General features: G+C 32.9%; 1 protein-coding gene across 2 annotated transcripts in view; it reads left to right on the top strand.

Moving 5' to 3' along the window:
* The window catches only part of SOS2 (SOS Ras/Rho guanine nucleotide exchange factor 2), a 114596-nt gene that overhangs the window by 68005 nt on the left and 33992 nt on the right, over positions 1 to 12599 (top strand). For both annotated transcript variants that reach the window (XM_051978055.1, XM_051978056.1), the window contains exons 12-16: positions 1678 to 1800; positions 3701 to 3804; positions 4636 to 4858; positions 10658 to 10777; positions 10889 to 11051. In XM_051978055.1, coding sequence (XP_051834015.1) covers positions 1678 to 1800; positions 3701 to 3804; positions 4636 to 4858; positions 10658 to 10777; positions 10889 to 11051 — 733 coding nt within the window. The remainder of the gene's footprint in view (positions 1 to 1677; positions 1801 to 3700; positions 3805 to 4635; positions 4859 to 10657; positions 10778 to 10888; positions 11052 to 12599) is intronic.

Raw genomic sequence — 12599 nt, 5'->3', positions numbered from 1 at the left:
ATCTTTATTATGTTCGCTCGGCCGATCCAAGAGCACTTAATATTTTTCCAATTATTTAAGTCTGACTTTATTTGTGTGGAGACTTTTTTATAATTTTGCTCATATAATTCCTGACTTTCCTTTGGTAGATAGATTCCCAAATATTTTATGGTATCAACAGTTATTCTGAATGGAATTTCTCTTTGTATCTCTTGCTGTTGGGTTTTGTTGGTGATGTATTAAAAATGCTGAGGATTTATGGGGATTTATTTTGTAGCCAGCTACTTTGCTAAAATTATGAATTATTTCCAATAGCTTTTTAGTAGAATCTCTGGGGTTCTCTAGGTATACCATCATATCATCTGCAAAGAGTGATAGTTTGGTTTCCTCATTGCCTACTCTAATTCCTTTAATTTCTTTCTCGACTCTTATTGCCGAGGCTAGTGTTTCTAATACGATATTAAATAATAATGGTGATAGTGGGCAACCTTGCTTCACTCCAGATTTTACTGGGAAAGGTTCCAGTTTTTCCCCATTGCATATGATGCTTACTGATGGTTTTAAGTATATGCTCCTGACTATTTTAAGGAAAAGTCCATTTATTCCTATGCTCTCAAGTGTTTTTATTAGGAATGGATGTTGGATTTTATCAAATGCTTTTTCTGCATCTATTGAGATGATCATATGGTTTTTGTTTGTTTGGTTATTGATATAGTCAATTATGCTAATAGTTTTCCTAATATTGAACCAGCCCTGCATTCCTGGTATAAATCCTACTTGGTCATAGTGTATTATCCTGGTGATGATTTTCTGTAATCTTTTTGCTAATATTTTATTTAAGATTTTAGCATCAATATTCATTAGGGAGATTGGTGGTAAGTCTTAAAGTATCTTAAAGATACACAATGTATGTGTGTATCGAGAAATATATCTGTGCTTAGTTGTAGCCTTCTTGGGAGAATTGGGAGAAGGAAAGGGGGAAAAACAGAGTAAAGTTGAAAATCCACAGCAGAGAACAAAAGAAAACCTGTAAGGAAGCAAAGAAAAGGTGGACAGCTCTGAATATAATGTGTAGTATTTATTATATAGACTTTCTTGAAATGGAAATTTATTGTTTCATATTTTGAATCCTCTTATGTTCTGTTGTGCACATGGCAATGTTTCTTTTTCTATATTTTTTCCCATGATATTTTTTTTTATTTTGTAGCTAAGTTTTAAATTTTAAAAAAACTTAAAGTTTTTAAATTTTAAACTTTAAATTTTAAAAAAGTCTTAAAGTAATTTTGCTATATTTAATGTATTATTTATATTTAATTGAGATGGAAGTGGATGGAGGATAAAGCATATTTTAGTTGCTTAGATTTTTCTTTCCAGCACAGGTGCATTTTTAAATCCAGGGTGCAAATATATTCCACTCATTTCCTTTGAAGTTCACCAACATATCTTCTGAAGGAGAAAGGACCTTTGTGGCCAGGATGTTGAAATAATCAACTAGTTGTCTAACTGCTTACTCTGAATTGTTTGATATTTCTTAATATCTATTTCATTTTTTTAAGTTAATTTTGTTTGATGGGAGAAGAGAATAAAGAGGCTATGCTTAGCAAATTAGAAAGTATTTATCAGAACTTTCCCTATCTATTGTAATTTTTGCCTATATAAACAATTAAGCATTTGCCTTTAATTTTGCTCTGTTCCTAGGTTTGAAATCCCCGAGCCAGAACCTTCTGAAGCAGATAAATTGGCAGTAGAGAAAGGAGAGCAGCCAATCAGTGCAGATCTGAAACGGTTTCGCAAAGAATATGTCCAACCAGTACAACTTAGGTATTTCTCTTGCTCCACCCAATTTTCCTTCTCTGTATAGCACAAAATTTGTCCCCTTTCATCTCAGGTGCAGGTGATGGAGCTGCCTTTACTTTTGCTTATACGTGAATTTATTGTCGAATTTATATGTTCGACAAAGTATACTCTGGTCATTTACAATTATGTGATATGTATCCTAGAGATGACTTCTTCTTTTTTTAATTAAAGCTTTTTATTTTCAAAATATATACATGGATAATTTTTAACATTCACCTTACAAAATTTTGTGTTCTAAATTTTTTCCCTCCCTTCCCTTCACCCCCTTCTCTAGATAGCAAGTAATCTATGTTAAACATGTATACTTCTATACATATTTCCACAAATATGCTGCACAAGAAAAATAAGATCAAAAAGAAAAAAATGAGAAAGAAAACAAAATGCAAGCAAACAACAAAAAGAGTGAAAATACAATGTTATGATCCACACTCAGTTCTCATTGTCCTCTCTCTGGGTGCAGATGACTCTTTTCATCACAAGATCATTGGAATTGGCCTGAATTAACTCATTGTTGAACAAAGCCATATCCATCAGAATTAAGATGACTTATTCTTATATTCTTATAGCATTTATTTTCAAGTATAATTAAACTCTCTAAAATTATTTATAGATATAATAGGTATATCTGTATCTCTGTGCCAAGAGATAAAGTTGTGTCTATATCTGTCTATCTGAATGTCTGAAACAATAAATTTCCATTTCAAGAAAGCCTATATAATAAATACTATACATTATATTCATGTCTGTCTGTCCCCCCTCCCCACATACAAACACGTATATTATTGAGATCCCTATCTTAAGAGACAGTGGTGATATAATGAATAGGGAGCAAGACTTTGATTTTCACTAAGTTACTTAATGTCTTAATTCCTCAGGCTACTTTCTAAGATTATATTGTAGAATAGTTGTCTATATTTGAGACAGATTCCTTACCAGGAATTCCATATGATAGTGAAATCACAAATCCAAGTCAAAAAAGTAGGTTTAAATTACTGTTGTTGAATTTAACGTTTCTTTTTTTTTTCCTATATAGTTATCTTGAACTTTTTTGTATCCTTATTTTTGTATCTTTCCACAAAAAAGGAACATCTACAGAGATTAGTTTTTTAGCAAGAAAATGATCTTACTAATTGATAGAAATAAGTTTGAGGCAAATAAAGTAAAAGTGCATTGAAGAAACAGCAGTGCTACTTACCTTTTGATTAAGCCTTATGTGTTATTTATAATAAATAGCTAATGTTTATAGCATTTACTATGTGCCACATGTTGGCCTGTGGTGTAGGACATAATGGGTTGGTAGATTTAGAAAAATATAGAAAGATTTGGATTTATGAAGGAGAATGTTGTCTACCTTCAGATAAACAGAAAACAAATGAGTGTAGTGCAATCTTATATAGATGTATATGAATGTATATAACTATAGTTATCTATGTGTATGTATGTGTATATCGAGAAATATATCTGTGCTTAGTTGTAGCCTTCTTGGGGGAACTGGGAGAAGGAAAGGGGAAAAAAAAAGAGTAAAGTTGAAAGTCCACAGCAGAGAACAAAAGAAAACCTGTAAGGAAGCAAAGAAAAGGTAGACAGCTTTGAATATAATGTGTAGTATTTATTATATAGGCTTTCTTGAAATGGAAATTTATTGTTTCATATTTTGAATCCTCTTATGTTCTGATGTTCACATGGCAGTGTTTCTTTTTCTATCTTTTTTCCCTATGATATTTTTTTTTTATTTTGTATCTAAGTTTTAAATTTTAAAAAAACTTAAAAAGAGCACACCTCTTTCTTTCCCCATCCCCCCAAGTAATATTTGAGTGCTTGGATTACACTAAAATGTATACTCTATTTCCTTCCATTTTATTAGGATACTAAATGTATTTCGGCACTGGGTAGAACATCATTTTTATGATTTTGAGAGAGATCTGGAATTACTTGAAAAATTAGAATCCTTTATTTCAAGTGTAAAAGGTATGTAAATTTAAGGCTTTGTTGTTTTACATAAATATTTAATTTTAAAGTAGATGGAACAACATTTAAAACAACATAGAGTTTTACAACCTTTGTCAGATGACTCTTGTTTAGACCTAGAGTCATTTCATAGTTTTTTAAAACTTGTTATTTGGCTTCTAAGTTCTTGTGGCTGTTCTGTATTTAAAGGGGTTGGAGGACTTGTCCTGACAATCCAGTTTTTACCTTTACGAGCTATCACACGTTTAATCTAAAGAAAAATATCTGTTAATACTCATTCCCTGGGTTATTGGATGATTTGCTGTTTACTTGTAATATTTTTTTCTTCTTTTTGTGGTAAACGGAAAATGCATATTAAGTTAATAGGGTTTACTTCTTGACATTCCAAACTAGAACATTACATTATTAAATTAAAAGAATATAAATTTAAACAAATGGGCAATTTATTGTCTTTACTGAGTGAGATTAAGTTTTGCCCAAAGACAATATTAGGCATTAATTAACACATCAGAATTAAGGCTGGGTTTAATTTTCTTTTTCTTTGTTTCTTAAAAGAATTTGGTTTAAAGTAGTCATTTTGAAGTGTTTATTCCACTTTTAAAACATGCCATTTTTGCTAGTTTATCTTTTTTACTTTGATATAAACAGAATAACAAAATCTAAAGATTTATTTTCTGTATATGCTGTCATCTAGAATATTGTATGTTTGTTCTGTGATCTGAGTAGCTTCTAAAATAGCATAAAGTAAATGTTTTGACAAAAAATTATTTGACCAGTATATTATTAGCACACTTGCATTTGAGGTCTTCCTATAGATTTTTTTTTTTCCAGGAAAAACGATGAAGAAGTGGGTAGAGTCAATTGTTAAAATCATCAAGAGGAAAAAACAAGCTCAGGCAAATGGAATTAGCCATAATATTACTTTTGAAAGTCCACCACCACCCATTGAATGGCATATTAGCAGACCAGGACAGTATGAAACATTTGATCTCATGACCCTGCATCCAATAGAAATTGCACGTCAACTAACACTTCTGGAATCAGATCTCTACAGGTAATTCAATATCACGTGGCACAGTTAGAGAATTTAAAAATTATCTATTATTCAGTTTTCAGAAGTCTGTAAGCACATTAGTATTTTAACTGTTCTACAAATCATAATATAAGTTATTTGTTTATATTTTTTAATGTATCTCACATTTACATTTTACCTTGTATTTTCCTTAAAAAAAACTTTACAGATAGATTAAGTATTATCTCCATTTTACAGATTAGGAAACTGAGGCTGAGAGAGCTGGCTTGACCCCAATGTTATTTAGCTTATATCAGAGCTGGGCTCTGAATAATATTTAAAATATAGAATTTGACAACTACAAATAAAATTTCATATAGTATACCACGTAGACTTTCAGAATTATGTTGTCACCATAGATTTTTATTGAAATCAAATCTAATTACCCAATTGCACAATTTAGAGAGAAAAACGAGTTGACACTTAGTCTCCTTCAATGAAGTAGCAGTTCAGATTTATTATTTCACTAATTATATATTTCAAGCTTCTATTATTTTCAGAACATTTTAGTTGATAAGAAAGATAAAGAATATTAGCAAGTAAGAAGAGAACTTTAAATGCTTCCTTCTATGAACTGAAAGGCTTAAGTATAAAAATTTACTCATGTGTAAGTTACCTTTTCTTCTACTGTTACCATACCCCCCACTTCAACTTCCCAGCCCCTCTCCCCAAAATCCTTTCAAACCTAGCCAAATCTATCAGTAGAATGTTCACAAATATCTATTGATTTTATGTAATTAGTTGTGTTTTATTGTCATATAATACATACCTTATATTTTCTATATTTTCTTCTATTTTTATATTTTGACATTGTCTTCCATCTTTTCAATCCTTTCACTTTATTCTAATATTTCTCATTTTCTTCTGGAGCAATTGAATTCTCTGTGTTTCATTTTAACTTTCTATGAAATACACTATTTAATGGGATTTTCGCCTTCTGTTCCAAGGTGTTGCTTATTCTTTTGGTCAAGTTTCTAATTCATTTCTAATTTGATCTTGAAACTAGTGTCTGAGGACTGAGTTGATTCTTTTTCCTACTATAGCTTTGGAAATACAGAACTGTATCTCCTCTTCCTTCAGTAATTTTTCATTGCTTGTTCTGTCTCCATTTATTATTTGCCAGGTGAAGGCTGAGATCTGGATTCAGATGCTTGGGGGTATTGGGTATCACTCCCTTACTGTGAAACTATCATTGACTTGCTTCAGATCCATCTGAATGAGTGGGCCCTGATTTCCTCTCTCCTTCCCCTGGGTCACAGAATCAGTGTATGTCAGAGATGGTATTTGAACAAGGCTAACTATCTCCTTAACTGCTTTTTTTTTTTTTTTTTTGTTAGTGTTTTGAAAATGTTATTACTTTTGATATTTTATTTTTTATTAAAAAGATGAATTAGTATGATTTTTTCTATATAGGTGAGAAGAAAGTGAATTAAAATTGTACACTAGAACAAGATAGAAAGTCTGAAGTCTGGTATTCAGTGCTTTTGAATCTTAATCTCTTTCTACACATACATTCAATTAATCATTAAGCATTTATTAAGACTGTGTGCACCCAGGGAAAGAACTCTGGGAGATGACTATGAATCACTACATAGAATTCCCAATCCCTCTATTTTTATCTGCCTGCATTTTTGATTTCCTTCACAAGCTAATTTTACACTATTTCAAAGTCCGACTCTTTATACAGCAAGTTAACTGTTTGGACATGTATACATATATTGTATTTAGCTTATACTTTAACATATTTAACATGTATTGGTCAACCTGCCATCTGGGGGAAGGGGTGGGGGAAAGGAGGGAAAAAGTTGGAACAAAAGGATTTGCAACTGTCAATGCTAAAAAATTACCTATGCATATATCATATAAAAAGCTATTTTAAAAAAGTGTATTGTGTGGCAGACATTGTTTCTAAGTATACACACTAGATATACAAAAACAAAAGTGAACTAGGCATTATATTCTAATACTGTTTAATGTCATCTGTATCTTGTTTAGTTGTAAAACTTTTTTACCCATTTCCAGTCTCCATTCTCTATTTCATCTTTTACAAAATTGGTGAAGTATATTTCCCAAGGCACAGATCTCACCCTGAAACTCCCCTAGTCAAAAACTTCAGTGGCTTCTCATCACTTAGATTAAATAAATAAATTTAATTTAATCTGGCATTTATCACCCTCCACAATCTGACTCTTACCTACCTTTCTAGACTTATTTCATGCTTTCCTTCATGAGCTCTTTTTCCAGTCAAATTAGAATTTGACATTCCCATTCACCTAGGCTATTTCTAATTCTTTATATCTCAGAATACAGTCTTTCTTTAAGACTCATTTTAGGTATCATATCTTCCCTAATTTCCCAACTGATTCACTCTCATAGTTTATCTAATATTATATTTTTGTATATATACAATGCATCTGCTAAAGAGCACATAAGCTGTTCAAAGGCAAGATGGTTTCATTATTGTTTATATATCTTGTGTGTACTAGATAAATATTAAATATTAAATTTTCTTTTAATTGAATTGGAAAAGTGTGATGGCACTAGGTTGCGGAAGTTCTCAAATGCTAGGATGAAGAATTAATAGTTTTGTGGTCTTGTGAAAATATGATTAATGCAGATAGTAAACAATACAATGAATTATGTGATTAAGTGCAATTTGTTATGGAAGAGAACATTTGGACATTGATTGACTCGCATATGGATAGGGAGCAAGGAGAATGTGTAACCATCTTTTAAAATGGATTTTAGAATGTATTAAAATTGAAATTTTCTTTTAGTAGAGGGATTTTCCTCACCAATAGTTCCTTACACGGGGATGGGGCAAACTTGAGGTAAATCTAGTAGGCGGGGCATGGATCAAAAATGCTTCGTGTTGGAGGAAGTGCTTTGAAGTAAACTTTGGATTTGTTAAGATGAAGGTGAAAAAGTAACACATTTTGCACATGGCAAGGTGGTGTTTGGGGGAACCTGTGCAAAGTCATGAAGGCAAAATTTGGAATGTCTTCTATGAGAAATAGATGTCAAGCCAGAGTGACTACCAATTTATTATATACTAAATTCTGGGAATTCAATGAAAGGCAAAAAAAAAAAAAAAAAAAAATCCTCCTCCTCTCAAGGATCTCACAGTATAACGAGGGATATAATATGAAAACAACTATGTACAAATAAGGATAACTAAAGATAATCAACAGAGTTAAAGCATTAACATTAAGGAGGATTGAGAAATGCTTGTTATAGAAGGGGGGGTTTTAGCTGTGTCTTGAAGGAAGTCAGGATGTAAACATCATGAAGAAGAGAATTTATACTCTTAAAGAACCATAAATAAAAATTCATGGAGTCAGGAAATGGAGTATCTTACGTGAGGAGCAACAAGGAATTCAATGTCAATAGATCCAGATTATGAAACTTGGTTATAAAGGATTTTGAATACCATACAAAGGATTTTATAGTTGATCCCATAAGTAACAGTTAGTCACTGTAGTTTATTGAATAGAAAGTGACATGACTAGACCAGACTAGAGAAGAAGGTATATAAGAGATGTCAGGAAAGTAAAATTGATAGGGCTTAGTAACAAATTGAATATGAAGGACAATGTGGTAGTATGAAGAGCAGAGTATATTAAAAAACAAAAAGTATAATAAGTCAGAGCTATAAAAGGATTGCCTTGCTGCAGTGAGAATCTAGTACCAGATTATGTAAGAAAGTTGTAGTGATCCCCATCAGCATGGCTTTGTGATTTTTCTCCGGCTTTGTTTAGCAGCACATGAGTAGGAGCAAAGAAGTAGATAAGGGAAGTAAAATCCAAGATTGAAACTTGGCAGGGGAAAAATTGGTGAAAGTATAAGGGGGCAAGGAATATGAGAGAAGACAATGTAGTTGAACTGGTTTATAAGAGGTCAAGATGGGGAAAAGAGGAGGGTGAAAGTGTAACTTATAAAAGATGAGTCAGGAAGACTTATCTTCCTTAGTTCAAAAAAAGTCTTAGCCTTAGTCTTAGACTAGTTGAATGACCTTGGATAGGTCACTTAACCCTATTTATCTCCATTTCCTCATCTGTAAAATTAATTGGAGAAAGAAATAGTAAACCCCTCTGTTATCTTCGTCAAGAAAACCCCAAATGGGATCATGAAGAGTTGGACACAACTGATATTGGGATGGAGGAATAGGTCATGTAAAACAAGTAAGTTGAGGAAATTAAAATCTTTAAAGGAATATCAATATGTATGTTGAAATTCCCCAGGCAAGAATTGGGTGTAGGGAAAGAAGGAAGGGAGGAGAAAGTTTGTGGATTGGAAGGGACAGGACATGGAGGGACTTGGTAGGATAGAATAGAGAGGTACCTTAGGAGACAAATTGTGGAGGACTCTAAGAGTTAGGCTGAAAAGTTTTTATTTTATCTTAGAGGTAGTAGGGAACCATTAAAGATCTTAGGAGGAGAGGTATAGGATAGAATCTGTGTCTTATTAGTATCATTTCAATAGCTATGTTTAGCAAGAGGAGAGATTAGCAAGTGGGAAGTTTTGTTCAAGAGATGATGAGTTTATATACTCAAAAAGTTATCAAACTATGCATACCCTTTGATCCAGCAGTGTTACTACTGGGCTTATATCCCAAAGAGATATTAAAGGAAAGGGATCTGTATGTGCCAAAATGTTTGTGGCAGCTCTTTTCATAGTGGCTAGAAACTGGAAAATGAATGGATGCCCATCAATTGGAGAATGGCTAAGTAAATTGTGGTATGAATGTTATGGAATATTATTGTTCTATAAGAAATGACCAGCAGGATGATTTCAGAGAGGCCTGGAGAGATTTACATGAATTGATACTAAGTGAAATGAGCAGAATCAGGAGATCATTATACACTTCAACAACAATACTATATGATGATCAATTCTGATGGAAGTGGATATCTTTGACTATGAGAAGATCTACTTCAGTTCCAATTGATCAATGATGGACAGAATCAGCTACACCCAGAGAAAGAACACTGGGAAATGAATGTGGCCTACTTGCATTTTTGTTTTTCTTCCCAGGTTATTTTTACATTCTGAATCTGATTTTTTTGTGTGTGCAATAAGAGAACTGTATGAATCTGTACACATATATTGTATTTAAGATATATTTTAACATGTTTAACATGTATGAGCCTGCCTGCCATCTAGGGGAGGAGGTGGAGGGAGGGAAGGAAAAAGTTGGAACAGAAGTGAGTGCAAGGGACAATGTTGAAAAATTACCCATGCATATATTCTGTCAATAAAAAGCTATAATAATAAAAAAGAAAGCTGTCAGATTGACACCTGGAAAAAAAGAAATGATGAGTTTATTAAGCTAGGATAGAAGCTATGTATGTGGAGAAAAGGGAATTGGATAATATATTGTTAAAGTAGCACTGATCAAAACTTGGTGACTGATTTAGTATAGAACCAAATATCTTTATTCTTGTTGCCTTTGGGCATGTGAAATATAATCTATTCTACCAACTACTTTATTTCAGAGAGAACCTGTGATTCTTCCTATTCTCTATCATTAGAGAGAACAATTCCTATGTAACCAAAAGGCCTGAGAGATCAATAATACCATTAGGTGCTGTGTGTGTGTGTGTGTGTGTGTGTGTGTATGTGTGTGTGTGTGTGTGTGTGTGTATGTGTGTGTGTGTGTGTGTGTGTGTGTGTTTTTAAGTGCACAGTTCATAATTTACTTCTACTGACTATCCCTATTCCTACTTATTGTAAATAGTAACTTAATCTTTTCTTTCTTCTCATTGACCTTTGGCTCAACAGAGCAGTTCAGCCTTCTGAACTTGTAGGAAGTGTGTGGACTAAAGAAGATAAGGAAATAAATTCTCCAAATTTATTGAAAATGATTCGGCACACTACAAATCTGACTCTCTGGTTTGAAAAGTAAGTACATGAGAGGTACAGTTATAATATCAAAATCAAAGTTAAATAATTTAAAAAAAATTCTTAAAACTTCTACAGATTTTCTAAATAGTATTTTTTCTTTTTGACCAGATGCATAGTAGAAGCAGAAAACTTTGAAGAACGAGTGGCAGTATTAAGTAGGATTATGGAGATTCTGCAAGTTTTTCAAGACTTGAACAATTTCAGTGGTGTGTTAGAGATAGTCAGTGCAATGAATTCAGTGTCTGTATACAGATTGGAACATACATTTGAAGTAAGTCTTAGCCATAAATATTTCATTCTTTTGGAAAAAGAAACAATGTGCATTTAGAAAAATCTACATCTATATATGTATGTGTGTATGTATTTATATATGTATATTTATATATAATATATATGTGTGTATATATATATATATATATGTGTGTGTGTGTGTGTGTGTGTGTGTGTGTGTGTGTGTATGTATATATAAATATTGTAAGGAGGCAGCATAACATTGATGGGGAATCACACTCAAGCCAAGAAGACTTGTATTTGAGTCACACTCTGATAGAGAGAAGCTGTGTAATGTTGAGCAAATCACTTAACCTCTCAGTATTATAGGCAAACCTTTGATCTGTAAACACTTATTAAGTACTCACTGTGTGCCTGGCACTGGTGTTAAGTGTTGGGGAGAAAAACAAAGAAAAAAGAAAGATAGGCCCTACCCTCAAGTAACTGACATTCTAATGAAGAAAGTTGAAAAGATGGAAGTAGAGAGGGAAGAAAAGGCACCCAATAAGGGATCATGGAAGAGAAGTCAGTCAGAGAAGTCTCCAGAGTAGTGTAGCTAAATGAGAAATGAAGAGATACCTGAGTGAGGTTTCTCCTTAAATAAAAGTTTGGAGTTGATGTTGTGATTATCTCCATAAGGAGCTTCCCAAGCATGGTGGAGAAGTTAGTCATAGAAGTCTCAAAGTAGTTAATCCAGGTGAGAAAAGGTGCCAACAAAGGTCTACACATACCTATACCAGTGAAGTCTTAAGTTCTACTTAATTTATATTTCATATATGAAATACAAAATCACATTTTTAGAAAGTTTCTTTAGTATGCAGATAAATATTAGATCATTTAAGGTTAGTCCAGTATAATATACCTTAGTGTAAAGACATAACAAGTGAATGAGTTTTGTAGTGGTGCCACATGTCACCATCTTGAATGACCAAAGAAGATGATTGATTATAAATATAGGAACTTTTTATTTTGCTTGAAGAAAGAATAATATAGGGAGATTTGTATTGCTATTTTTTGAACTGTGAAAACATTGAGTATAAAAAACTTCAGTCTAGGACCCTTTTTAAATTTTAAATTCACTTTAAAAATTTATTTAAACATGATTTCCAAAGAAACAGAAATTTTACCTCAAGAAATACTTCAGGAAAGTATTTGATATGTGGACTAGAACTGATTGATTTTTGAGATCTTTAGAATGGCTCAGTTATATCAAGAGGTGTTTGTGCCAGACTGTCTAGGCACATCACTCTAGGCTTCAGGGCCAAATATCCCAGTCTTTGGAGCCTACCTGGATAAACTCGGAGACAAGCCAATCTGGAGGTGTAAATGGTCATCCTCTCAGTGGGGGTAGCAGGAAGTAAGAGAGCAAGTTCCGCTCAGAGCTGTCTATTTATGCTTCCTGTCTTCCGGGATTACCTGGGCCCACCCACTCAGCATTGCCATAGGTGGAACCAGAGGAAGTTGACTTACACCCAAGGAGGAAATCTAGCAAGAGGACACACCCCTCACCATCTCAAGGAACCTATGAAAGTTCCTATAACTACTGCAA

This window comes from Antechinus flavipes, chromosome 2, assembly GCF_016432865.1.
Source record: "Antechinus flavipes isolate AdamAnt ecotype Samford, QLD, Australia chromosome 2, AdamAnt_v2, whole genome shotgun sequence".
Classification (NCBI taxonomy): Eukaryota; Metazoa; Chordata; class Mammalia; order Dasyuromorphia; family Dasyuridae; genus Antechinus; species Antechinus flavipes.
This window is presented reverse-complemented; position numbering and strand designations above follow the sequence as displayed.